We start from the raw sequence: 13,944 nt of genomic DNA on the forward strand, positions 1-13,944 counted from the left end.
CAGATTTTTCATAATAGTGCCTCGAGACAGTGGCACCTGACCTTTTTGGCTTGGGGTCTCTTAAAATGACTACTTGTGAGCAATCATCACAGGTTATGGTAACGGTTTTCCTTTTTCAGATTTGTTTTAAAGGATTTTTTATAGGCCTGAAGAGGTAAAAGCATATTTCATTAGAAGAAAAATATTCATTAATAAATAAAATCTATTTTTCCCTTTTTATGTCTTTAATCTGGTAAGTCGCAGATTGGGGAACCACTGCCTTTACCACTTGCTTTTTTCTATTACACACAATAAAAATTACAGTAATGCAATTGCAAATAGCAACTTAATAGACTTAAGAAAGACGACCATTTTCAAGCCTGCAGTTATATTTACATTAATATTTTTTCTATTATTATCATCATCATCTTGTAAAAAAAATACCTACTTTCGTGACATGCAAAAGCAACACACTCATGGAACTAAACTAAATCAGATCCCAAAAGCCAAAATATGAACCTAAATCTTGTCAGTTATTAAGTACAAGGACTTCCAACCGTCCTGGACATGAAACCATAAGCACAGAGTAGAATCAGTTTGTTTATTAAACACTTAATCAACTGTTTAATACATCAGAACATCAGAATGAGTTCTAGCTGCTTTGTCAAAAACAGACTGTGGTACTGTGAGCTTATATTGACATCAAACCCAACATTCAATCTCTGATAGCAGAGAAAAGAAACACACTGAAAATATTTGGGCCCTCACTCCGGCCTCATGAGGTGAACATAAAGCAAAATTATCCCTTTAATTAAACAAGTTAACCAATTGTATAAAGCGGACAATATCAACAGCACAATGTAGAAGATGGCGGTGAAATACATTCTGTCAGACCATCGCATTTAAAACCGCTATTTGAAAGTGGTGTCCATAAAACACTGATTGTCAACTGAACTGATGCATGATGGCCCAGTACAACGAGCACTTTTAATACAAAAAGTCAGAGATGAACAGAGCAATAGATTAGCTGACCACCAACTGGGATTAGCAGCAAAAAATGAGGTTTTAAGGCAAATGCTTTCAGACTTGAAGAGTCAGTGAACCTGTTTCAGCCAGCTATGACCACAAAGAACTCCTTCCAAGACCTTTTAATACTGTACATGTGAAGGGAACATTTGACACTTGTGCCTCACTTCTGCATATTTCCATTTGCCAAAACTCAACTGTGACTGTAATCAACCTGCCTTCAGAAAAACAGGCTACATTTTCCATCTCCTTTATCAGAATCCCAACCCTTCAGCCAGATCACTTCCAGTTAAAAGAACAAATACTGGGTTGAAAGCTGCAGGTAGGTGAGTTTTTAAAGAAAGAAAAAAAAAAAAGTGAACCCATGCTGAGTGTAGATATCAGCTTTTAAAGACCAATGACATCTCTAGAGTAGACTAATGAAAACCCTTGATTGAAGAATCTCTAATGTCTGCATAAGATGTGATTTTTGTCACGCTACCTGTTGAATGGCTGTGTGGAAAAAATCCAACTAAAAAAAGTATCAAAGAATATTAAAATCTGTGTCCAGCGTCCCTATTATAGCTTCTCCAAACACAGCAAACCCACAACAAAACTATCCATGAGCTGTGCATGAACAATGTTAAAATAGTAAGAGTGGACAGTTTTAAGATCAGCAACTAAGACAAAATGTCACAACTGTTTAACAAAGTCAACCAGAGAACATCACCAGTGTCTGTAAAATATTCTATAACAATTTATATAACTTCTTATTTATACAGTTGAGGAAGTTTTGTTCCGTTATGGTAAGTTTTGAAGACCCAAATCTACTTTATTTTTTAAATGATTTGTAAGCTAACTCAGTCCTACTAGTCAATAAACTGAAGAATCGCTTTGGATTAGAAGCTAATGCTACATAAGCACAGATTTACAGGAGTCATGCATTTCACTGCGTGCAACACCGAAGCACATTGAGAAAAAACAAAAAGATGTCCACTGAATAACTCACTTCAGAGACCTAAGAGGCAGTTTACTGTGACATACAGTGTATGTTAATTCTACATTTTGGCAATAAAGATTTCCTGAATATATTACGTTCATGTTGAATGAAAAAGTTTACTGCATTTGTGTTTAGTAATAATTTTACATCAGGACTAAACTACAGTAAGTACATATTCAGTGAACCAGGCAGTGTTGTTTTGTCTAAAGAAAAACAAGTGTTTACTCAGGTGTCATGGATTACAGACACATACTGTATGAACAACGTGAGAATCACTTATCCATGCTCTCTTTTTTATCATCATATAGTTTTAAATATGATCTTCTCATGCTAGTATGTCTAAGTGGCACATAGTGGCACAGTCAATAAACATACAGTTGATTCTGATGATATCATTTTGGAGGCTAATGTAAGAATCTATTTATCTAAACATCAAGCCTAGGGGGGTTGCTTTAAGGGTCGTTTCAACCAAATAATGAAAAAGAAATATTTGGCGGCAGGTTTTCTGCTGCCACTACATTACAGTACAGTGCCAGTACATTGGAAGTTAATTCCATTTTGTTTTACAGCATTAAAACAATTGCATTAAAAAAATGCATGTATATATGCATATACATATTCAAATTCCTTTTTAAAAAAGGAAAGCTTTTAAGCTTTCAACTAAGTGCTTAAAACAAATGTTTAATAGTTTAAGTGCTCAAATAGTAATTTTACCCTTTGATCCTTCAAACATCAAATATGTAGATACAATTTCTATATTTAAGGTCAACTGAATCAACTGTTCACTTTAAGAAGATAGTTTAGGATTTATTTGGCATTGCCACTGGTACATACTTCTTTTTTTATTCTTCTTTTTGTAGGAAATGAATGCAACAAGTCTTAGAAATATTTCATCTTTCCTAGAGATAAGAACATCTCAACAGTACAATACATATAAGAGAGAATATTTGCTGTCTGAACTCTTATTTTTTAACTGTTACAAATAATGACATATTTTGTGACATGTTGAACTTTCTGGTTTGCATATCATGTGTCATCTTAAAGTCTCCAAGATGTTGTTTTAGTTTGCACAATATTTGAGGCTTCATCCTAAAGAAGGACTTCTTCCGTTTGTTTGTGCGTTAAGTCTTTTGTCATTTTTCTATACTATAGTATATACTGTACATTGTGCCTGTTAATGTCACATACAGTTTATCACTGCATTTGTATTATGTTAACTAACGAATTCCTAGCAGCTACATATAAATCTATCTGGGCATCAATTACTTTGTTAATTTCTTTCACACAACAAGGGTAGAAATTTGTCTTTTTTTTTTTAAAGGCTTTTATGGCCTTTTATTGACAGTATAGCTTGAAGACAGGAAATGAGAGAGAGAGGAGGGGGGGTGGGGACATGCAGCAAAGGGCCGCTGGTCATATTCGAACCCACGGCCGCTGCCAAGGACTCAGCCCCACAAATCTGTCTTTTTTCTATTTTACTCACTGGTTCCACAAGCAAGGGGGAAAAAAAACCAACTAAACAAAACTTGGGATTGACATGGTTGTTGTATAAATGCTCCCTCTCTGTGTGTGTCTTCCTGTCTTCCTCAGCAGAGGGCAGTGTTGAGCCATCAGTAGCTTCAGTCCATGGTTGGAAACTAACTGGGGGAGAGGTCACTGAATGTGTCAGCATGAAATATTATTCCTTAATGTTTCAGTCCCAGCTTGTACTGGTTCAATTTTTGCTTCTAATGACAAACTCCATCTCTCGTCCTTAAAACACTTGTTGTGTTCAGCGACTGATTCATGAAACGGTTCTGGTTCGGAACTCAAATAAAAACAGGGAACATAGCTCTTCCTGTTCTACACATAAAGTCTGGGGCCTCTTCATTAAGACTGAGAGTCTTTTTGGGAAGGTTGAAGAAGTTGAATCACTGTCTGTTGAAGTGGTGGCTCTTGGAACTTTCACTCTTTTATGTGTGCTGTTCTAAATAAAAAATAAAAATTCAAGTACAACGTGCGTGTTTTGTCTACAGGTTGAATCATTATCTTGACTTGAATACACACATTCTTAAACACACTGCGTCTCCACTGTCGTCCACCTTGTTCAAACAATGTTGGAACAGAGAGTGTGAGTTTCATTTAAACACGTCCATGTTGCTCTGTCGCTGTGGTTTTGAGGTCAAGTACTAAACCTTCTAGTCCCCATGTTATTACTGCACTACTCAGCTATGAGGAATTCTGTCGCAGCTCTCCTCCAACTTATGCCTCCTCCATCACCTCCATGACGATTGTCCTGGGTCCGGTTAGGATCAGGTTGCTGACGGTCCGGTAGTCGTGAGAGAGCACGTTCAGTCCGTTCACCGACACCACAAAGTGACACACCTAGAGAAAAGACGGACAGAGAGAGGAGAGATGATTGATGCTTATAATGCTCTCAACTTTCACACCAATCAAACAAAAATGGATTAAAACGGGTGAAAGTGAAAGTGATGGAGGGAGTGCAGAGAGAAATGAAGGACTTACAAGTACTACTCCACCGGGAATCTGTCTTTGGGGAATAAAATACTTATCATTGCTTCACTTTGGAGCTGTGGGAGGATGATAGCGTGATGTGGAAATAGTGTATTCAGCAGTGTTTAGAATGTGATCAACATCTGTGATGGAGAAGTGGATTAGACCCTATTCCAACGAGGCTACTTAAAGAAGCACTACCTGTGGTCAACACCAAAATACTAAACACGATCAATTTGTCTTTATTAACAGGTCATGTACCGCAGTCATTTAAAAAAGCTGTGATAAAACCTATTCTGAAAAAACCTACCCTCGATCCTGAAGTCTTAGCCAACTATAGACCTATATCTAACCTTCCCTTTCTCTCCAAAATCCTTGAGATGGTAGTCGCTAACCAACTATGTGACTTTCTACATAGGAATAATCTATTTGAAGACTTCCAGTCAGGATTTAGAATGCATCATAGCACAGAGACGGCACTGGTGAAAATTACTAATGACCTTCTAACTGCTGCTGACAAAGGACTTGTCTCCATAGTTGTTTTATTAGATCTTAGTGCTGCATTCGACACTATTAACCATACCATCCTGTTACAGAGACTGGAACACTTAGTTGGCATTAAAGGAATCGCACTAAGCTGGTTTAAGTCCTATTTCTCTGAGCGATCCCAACTTGTTAACATTAACGATAAACCCTCCAAGTACGCTAAAGTTAGCCATGGCGTTCCTCAAGGCTCAGTGCTTGGACCAATTCTATTTTCCTTATATATGCTTCCTCTAGGTAATATTATTAGGAAACACTCAATTAACTTTCACTGTTACGCAGACAACACCCAATTATATCTGTCAATTAAGCTAGACGAAAGTGGTCAGTTAGCTAAACTTCAAGCGTGTATTAAAGATATAAAATCCTGGATGACCCACAATTTCCTAATGTTAAACTCAAACAAAACTGAAGTTATTGTGATGGGACCAAAGCACCTCCGAACTTCAATATCTAAAGATATAGCTACTCTGGATGGTATTGCCCTGGCCTCCAGCACTACTGTCAGAAATTTAGGAGTTATTTTTGATCAGGATATATCCTTCAATGCCCACTTAAAACAAACCTCAAGAACAGCCTTTTTCCATCTTCGTAACATTGCCAAAATTAGGAATATCCTGTCTCAAAACGAGGCTGAAAAACTAGTCCATGCATTCGTTACTTCTAGGCTAGACTACTGCAATTCCTTACTATCAGGTTGCTCAAATAAGTCCCTTAAGACTCTCCAGCTGATCCAGAATGCTGCAGCCAGTGTTCTGACGTGTAGTGTTCTCCTAGTACCTTATTGTACTAGTAGAGCACTACGCTCCCAGAATGCAGAGCTACTTGTGGTTCCTAGAGTCTCTAAAAGTAGACTGGGGGCCACAGTCTTCAGCTATCAGGCTCCGCTCCTGTGGAACCAGCTCCCAATTTGGGTTCGAGGGGCAGACACCGTCACCACATTTAAGAGTAAACTGAAAACGCTCCTTTTTGATAAAGCTTATAGTTAAGGAGTGAGGAGTTGCAGCATCCGCCTAACCGGCCCATCTGCTTCTCTTCGTAGTCATCAGTTCTATGTATCATATAATCAATAATATAGCGAGAGTAGAGGGAGGCGGGCCAGTACAGCCCGATCCGGCAGGGGAGAGTTCAAGCCCGATCCGGCACCTCTCTCTAAGCTAACCTGCCTCTCTTAGTTATGCTATTATAATTCTAGACTACCGGGGAAGTTCCTTCCTTCCTACGACACACTGAGCTGCTCTCTCATCTCTGTTTTCACTTGTTTCCTTTTGTATGCATCCTGTCCCAGAAATGCTTGTTACTAACCTAGCTCTGGGGAGTTTACTCCCCGAGTCCTTATGTTTCTTCTCCGCAGAGCTTTGCTCTGCGATTCTCTGCTACCTCGCCGTCCTGCCGGTCCGCACCATCCACCCATGCTCTGCACGCCACGTTACATCCTGCAACGCCCTGCTGTGATGTTCATACGCACAGAGTAGTCAGGATCCGGTATAGGAGACTGCACTACTCAGTATGACACAATGTGCCCTGCTATGACATGAACTTCCACGATGACCTTCGAAGTCACTGTTCCATTATCTTTAATGTGACTATTATTTGCCACTGTTCATCACACCCCCAACCGGCCCCGTCAGACACCGCCTACCAAGAGTCTGGGTCTGCCGAGGTTTCTTCCTAAAAGGGAGTTTTTCCTCGCCACTGTCGCAATAGCCACTGCTAATGCTTGCTCTTGAGGGAATTACTGTAATTGTTGGGGTTTTGGAATTTATAGAGTGTGGTCTAGACCTACTCTATCTGTAAAGTGTCTCGAGATAACTCTTGTTATGATTTGATACTATAAATACAATTTAATTGAATTGAATTATGTTGCAGGAGTGGTTTGAGAAGTTTCTATGAACATTGTAGTGCTTGTTTTTAACTGCGATTCTGGGTCCGCATTGGAATCCAGTCAAAACGGGTGTGAATCTAAACTGCCTATAGCTGTCGTCGAGGCTTAATTACCTCCCGGGCTCCAAGCTTCAAGGGGCTCAAAAGCTCCAGGTTTACTGTGAGTCAACTGATTTTTGTTAATGTAGTTGGAAATCTGTTTGGAAATCTGCTTAACTAAGTACATATCAACTGACATAATGAGGGCCTGTAATGAGCTGTAATTGGCTATGTTGCTGAGACCTCAATAAGAAGATTAATACCACTCTCGTGTCTGTACAGTAAATATTAGGGATGCACCGAATATTCGGCCACCGAAAATTTTCGGCCGAAAATGGCCCAAAAGGGTATTTTCGGTTTTCGGCCGAAATACCTTTATCACCGAAACAATACGGCCGAAAATGTTGTGATGACGCAAACAGAAAACGCGACCTGCACGTGTGTCAGTACCCGATCCGTTCCACCTGCAAAGCGTCTCCTAAGCAAAGAGGTTGAGACGGACCACGGAGTGAAAACAATGTAAAGTACGCTCTTAGAGTCTGTCAGCACACGCTTCAGTGAGATCTGTTCGGATCCTCTGCACTTCATCGCGACTGTACTTGATCCGCGTTATAAAGACCATTACTTGGATGCGGAAATAAAGCAGGGCGCACGAGAAATGATCCAGGCCGCGATGGATGCGGAGAACCCGCGTGGAGACGGAGACGGAGCAGTGCCCAGCGCAGGAGATCAGAGCGCAGAAAAAGACTTGTCTCGCTGCACCAGATGAGGGGCATGCACCCTCGTTGTCTGATATGTTCAGTGAAATCCTGCAAGAAAGTGCCTCAATTAATAATAATAATAATAATAATAATAATAATAATAATAATAATAATAATAACATTAGGTAAGCTATTCTGTTCTTAGGCTACTGTATACTGTATGTGACTATCAGATTGTAGCCATATTTCTGCTAGATATTTTTTTAATTAAACTTTAATATTAATTTATACAATTGCAATGCCTTGATTTTAGTAAAGTTAGTACACAGTCATAGCCATAAATGCAATGGTACTAATAATTGGCTTAATTTCTTTCGGTGTTTCGGTTTCGGTTTTCGGTCTTGGTTTCCTCTTTTTTCGGTTTTCGGTTTCGGCCAAGAATTTTCATTTTGGTGCATCACTAGTAAATATGTAGCTGGACCCAGCAGATGGTTAGCTTAGCTTAGCAGAAAGACTGGAAACAGTGGGAAACCGCTAGTTTGGTTCTGTCCAATGGAAACAAAATCCACCTACCAGCACCTCTAAAGCTGAGAAATGTACATGTTACGTCTTGTTTGTTTAACCTGGACTAAGCGTAAAAAAGTACTTAGTGTTTGCCATTTTACAGCAGAGGTAGTGGAGACAAGTGAAGACTTGTCATAGGTCACCATCCATCCATCCATCCATCCATCTTCGTCCGCTTATCCGGTGTCGGGTCGCGGGGGGAGCAGCTCCAGCAGGGGACCCCAAACTTCCCTTTCCCGAGCAACATTAACCAGCTCCGACTGGGGGATCCCGAGGCGTTCCCAGGCCAGGTTGGAGATATAATCCCTCCACCTAGTCCTGGGTCTTCCCCGAGGCCTCCTCCCAGCTGGACGTGCCTGGAACACCTCCCTAGGGAGGCGCACAGGGGGCATCCTCACCAGATGCCCGAACCACCTCAACTGGCTCCTTTCGACGCAAAGGAGCAGTGGCTCTACTCCGAGCTCCTCACGGATGACTGAGCTTCTCACCCTATCTCTAAGGGAGACGCCAGCCACCCTCCTGAGGAAACCCATTTCGGCCACTTGCACCCTGGATCTCGTTCTTTCGGTCATGACCCAGCCTTCATGACCATAGGTGAGGGTAGGAACGAAAACTGACCGGTAGATCGAGAGCTTTGCCTTCTGGCTCAGCTCTCTTTTCGTCACAACGGTGCGATAGATGGAATGTAATACCGCACCCGCTGCGCCGATTCTCCGACCAATCTCCCGCTCCATTGTCCCCTCACTCGCGAACAAAACCCCAAGGTACTTGAACTCCTTCACTTGGGGGTCACATATTTCACAAATATAGAGCAACTTTATTATTTCAGTTTTTTGCTTACAAAAATCCAGCAACCAAAGCCAAGACTATTTAACCAATCAAGCAGACAATGTTTCAGTAGGACAACACAGAAATGACAACAAATTCAAAGCTCAAAGAGAAACAAGTAAACCCTGATAGTGTTGCCTGACATAAATTACACCAGGTACAACAGCCACGCTCAAATCACTCCTGTGTCAAACCTGCACCCTCTTCCCTCATCGTTATTAGATCACCGCTCAAACTCAACAGCTTTGATAAAAATAAGACTAGTTGTCTGAGCTGCTTTCTAGCTGCTGCTATTGCAACATGATGCTGCTTTTTCATCTGCTGCTGTGGTTTGGCTTTTTGCAAGCACTCACACACGCAAGCACACTCCCAACTCACTGGCTTCCAAAAGTTTTCCAAAAGCTCTGCACGATGCAAAAAACAGGTTTGAGGCATGTCGTAGAGAACAAAAGAACATAATCACTCTGATATTTGTACTGCCTATAAATCAACAAAGCGCAGACGTTGACTACTGAGTGACGATGGAAGAAAAACTTTTACAGATGTGTTTAATAAGCCGCAGACTCAGGGAACATTTTACAGGGAGCAGCCATTTAAACCCTGACTGTTCCTTACACAAACTTTACTATTTACTTCACAAACAATACTATTTTGGGTTATTTACACAGCAATTGCTACTAGATGTTTTTTCCGGCATTGATAAGTGTTTCAGGAAAGGAGAGATTAGAATAGACAGAGGACATAAGTGGGGAAGAGAGATTAAGAGTGATAGAGAAAAGAAAAATCCTGTGCTGCAGAGGAATTTTAGACTCTTACTATAATCACATTTAAACCTCTGCAGCCTATATCCCACTACTTGCAAAGTCAAAGTACTCTGGACTTTATTCATTCCTCTCTCTGTTCCACCTTTTCTCTCTCCAACTTCAAAACCTCCCCCTCTTTCTCTCCCACTGATGCTTCTCTCCTTTCAGGCTGTGGGGTTGTTAGTCTTGGCTGGGGCCCAGCTGGACTTAATGGCTCCTTGCACTCAGAGGGTTAAAATTATTTTTAAATAGAAAAAAGGAAAGAGATAGAAACAGGCATAAAGAGAAGACGTAGAGAGAGAATAAACAACACATGTTAAGAGGCCACGCTGAGATATTCCTGCAGCAATAACCGCTGTATGCAAAAGTAGAGGATATTTGTTCTTTACAAAAATACTCAGGGGATGGATGACCTGAGGCCATATTTGCATGCATGTCCCTTGAGGAATTAGAAAGCCAGAGAAACAATAACTGACTGGACTGAAACCAAACAAGGTTCCCTGGTTGTTGTTTTTTTTAAATTTATTTATGAAAATACGCTTATTCGCTTTCTTGCTGATGAATGGCCGAAATCCAACTAATCATCCGAGAGCCAGATCGATAATGTGAGCATTTAATCAGGCATCATGCCCCCCCCTCAAACTGAATGCTAAACGAAAGACAGAAATTTAGCCTGAAACGAAAATTTGTTGTTGGTTACAATTAGACTTAATCCACACATCCTGTTTTTAAGATCACTAATTAACACATTATTTATTTTATTAAAATTAAAATAAGTATAAAAGGGCAAGTTGGTGGTTTTATGGAGAGTTACGTGCCAGACTATTTCTTGGCCTAGAGCTAGAGCAGCAACTTCCTGGAGTCTTCTGGTTGCCTGGCAACCTCGCGTTGACGACAAGACTCCAGGGTTTGGCAGGAATAAGTGTATTTCCCAAAAATGTCGAATTTTTTCTTTAAGAGAGAGTCAGACTATTAGACCTTTCATGCATGTCTCAACTGGTCGTAATTGTGTGTCTTCAGCACAATCAATATAATCAAAAATGGGAATAAATGTTAAGCATATAAATAATCTTACACATAGTATATAGAGTATTTGGATATTACAACCTGCTACATCCTAATCCATCTAACCATAATCATCTAATCTTCAAATGCAATGTTTAGGGTTCAGAATCTTTCAAATGGAGAAACTCTGGTGATTATATCCACGTGGTAAAAATAATGTAAAAGAACATACTGTTCAGTACACACGCGTAATGGTGTGCAAACATGCAGTACAGTACAGGATGTACAAATGGACACAAAGTGAGACAAGCACACACAGACCCTGCTCTACCTGCTGCCTTATAGAAGTGCATTAGAAGATGCTCTAACGCTGATGTATTGGACAGTTACATAAGTACTGGGATCCATTATGGTCAGGGCGATGCTGATGTGTGTGTCTGTGTGAGGTGGAAAAAGATACAGAGAACCAGTGTTTAAAAGTGTGTGTGTTTGAAAAAAAGAAGAGCTTCATGAGGATTTTTACTACCTCCCCACTGAGGTCAGTGGGTGTAGGTTTCTCCTTTGGCCTTTTGCCTGGAACGCGGTGCCAACACCTCACAGCACGCCATTCCCTTTGCTGAATTGTGTTACTGCTTAATTACACATCAATAAAAACTACTCAGGTGAAATTGAACAGGACTAACCTTCTAGGAACTGCAGGGAGTGCAATGAACTCCTTATAATAACCTAGTGACGCTGTAGCACACACACTGTAGAATGTTATCTACAATGATAGTGAGTGAAAATCTCAAATTTCAGACCCAATACTCTGGTTTTGTTTGGGGTTTTTGTCCTCAGCACATAAAAGATAGTCCATTTAGACTAAATAAAAAACAAAAACACACAAAAGTTGATATTACAAGATTTGAAGTTTGATTCGAGTGACCTCATGGTAGGTCCCACAATCAGTCCACACTCACGTCAACAGAGCTTATCACACACACACACACACACACACACACACACACACACACACACACACACACACACACAGACACAGACACAGACACACACACACGACCGTGAACCATGACACGTGTTTTCATGGTCATAAAATATGACCGTTAACAGCAACAAAAGCAGAACTGATATTATTTCCACTGACTGTTTCCTCATTCGGTGCTAATACTTAAGATCCTCTGCTTCCTTCCTCACCCTCCACACTCTTCGGCTCTTTGCACTGATGTCACTCTGAGTTAAAATCCTTTCCTTTATTCAGTGTGGCAAAGTAAAATTTACTTTGACTGCATATGTAAAAACCCTGTAGCTCCAGATTTTCAGGTTTCTTTTAAAGGGTTGTCCCCTTTGGGTTTCCGTAAAAAAAAACTGACACTGAACAGATGATGCTCAAAGCCTGAGGAAACATTTTTATGTTCACTTCATTATTTCAAGTGTCCACTGGACATTAGCAATGGTTTATTAATTATCCAAATGCTGATTTTTTAAAACACAACCAATACTTTATTATGTAATCTTAATAACCGTATGTTTCTCCCCTTTCTCTGCTCCTATTTCTGGCTCCTGCTGCTTTTTTTATTGAGTCCTTGCTATCTCCTCCTCTCACCACGTTGAGGTTTAAGTCGCCATGCTATACATTCCCAGGATTCCTTGGTGCCATTCTGCTTACATACCTTCAGCTGTGGCAGCAGAGCCACAATTACCCTGTTTTCTCTCTTCATTACTTTTTTCCGCCCTCAACACTTTTCCTGCTTTTACAGCTTCGGTCCCTGCCCTCCTCCTCATTACAGGATGCGTCCCTGTACCCTTCTTTCTATTCCTTCCCGTCATTCTTCATTTTAACACTTCTCTCACAGTCTGCACTTAAATATAACCGGGTATATTTAGGTGCAGACTTAACAAACTACTCTAAATAATAAAAAACTGTTCAAACGTGCACTGTCAAAGCACTTTGCATTTCTGCAAACAACTTAGCGACCAAGCAAAGAAGATGCTATCTCAAATATCAAAAGGCAAAGATAAAGTTTTGATTTCAGTATTGAAAACTACAACAACAAAGGCAAAAGGCAAACAATACACGTTTTTCCAAGAGCACTGTAGCCTCAACATATTACATACAGTAACTCCTCACACATGTAAAAAGAATGCTACAGACATTGACAAACAGTCTCGTGTCTTTACCTTCATGCCAGCAGCGGCAGCAGGTCCACCAGGGTCCACGGCCTGGATGTGACAGGGTTTGCTGCCTCGCACCACAAAGCCCCAGCCCACAGCATCACCTACAATCTGAGGAACAAGGAGAAGACATGGAATGTTGTTAAATGCACACAGTTTTTAACCTATTTTCTCTATACATATGATATTTATGTCCCTTGTCTTATTCAAATGTTTGTATTCTTCAAGTGCGATACTCATTTGGCATCCTGTGGCGATCACATTCATCTGAGACTAAGTGCAGCAAATTGGTGAGTGTGTGTGAGTTATGTGTGTACGTGCTGGAGTTTCTTGCATATGCACATGACTTGAGTACTCTGCTTCATGTATCCTATAATGTGTGACTGTGAGTATGCGTGACAACATCACGCTGAAGTAGTCCTTGTTAGAGCTTGGTTGTCCTTGTTAGAGCTTGGTTTTGTGTGTGTGTGTCCTACAGTGAATGTCTTCTTTATAAAAGGTCCTCCTGGTGTCTGCAGCTCCTCTGGACTCACTTGTCTTTTCAGAACTGTTGAGACACACACACAAAATGTTACTTGTTGCTACCGTGATAATCAGACATGACCACATACATGACCACATACATGACCACACACACAATCTGTTAGTTTTTACATGCGTAGAAAGAGCTGATGTCAGTCACATGTCAACAGGGCCTGGAGGCTTGCCACTTCCTGTAACAGTATAGCTCTCCTTCCCCTCCTCCAACTTCCCCTCACCATTACACACTTCAACATGACTTTACACCGGCTTTAACTGGACATTTGTGTCTCAAAAAATATTTTATTATAAATTTTTTAAATTCACTCTATAAGTACAAATGATGAACATTTTGAGAAGCTGGGAAGATGTAGCCTAGACCAGGAGCCAGATGTGTATAGAATCCATT

At 40.5% G+C, this 13,944-nt stretch overlaps 1 protein-coding gene across 4 annotated transcripts in view; it reads right to left on the bottom strand.

The window, feature by feature from the left end:
* Positions 1 to 566: 566 nt before the first annotated feature.
* Positions 567 to 13,944, bottom strand: part of deptor (DEP domain containing MTOR-interacting protein) — a 33,706-nt gene continuing 20,328 nt past the window's right edge. For 3 of the 4 annotated variants that reach the window (XM_039805583.1, XM_039805582.1, XM_039805586.1), the window contains exons 8-10: positions 13,493 to 13,563; positions 13,023 to 13,127; positions 567 to 4,348 (exon numbers count right to left, since the gene is read on the bottom strand). In XM_039805583.1, the coding sequence (XP_039661517.1) occupies positions 4,226 to 4,348; positions 13,023 to 13,127; positions 13,493 to 13,563 (299 nt within the window). In that variant the 3' untranslated portion in view covers positions 567 to 4,225. The remainder of the gene's footprint in view (positions 4,349 to 13,022; positions 13,128 to 13,492; positions 13,564 to 13,944) is intronic. The other variant, XM_039805585.1, reaches the window with a different exon arrangement.

Source organism: Perca fluviatilis, chromosome 7 (assembly GCF_010015445.1).
Source record: "Perca fluviatilis chromosome 7, GENO_Pfluv_1.0, whole genome shotgun sequence".
Taxonomy (NCBI): domain Eukaryota; kingdom Metazoa; phylum Chordata; class Actinopteri; order Perciformes; family Percidae; genus Perca; species Perca fluviatilis.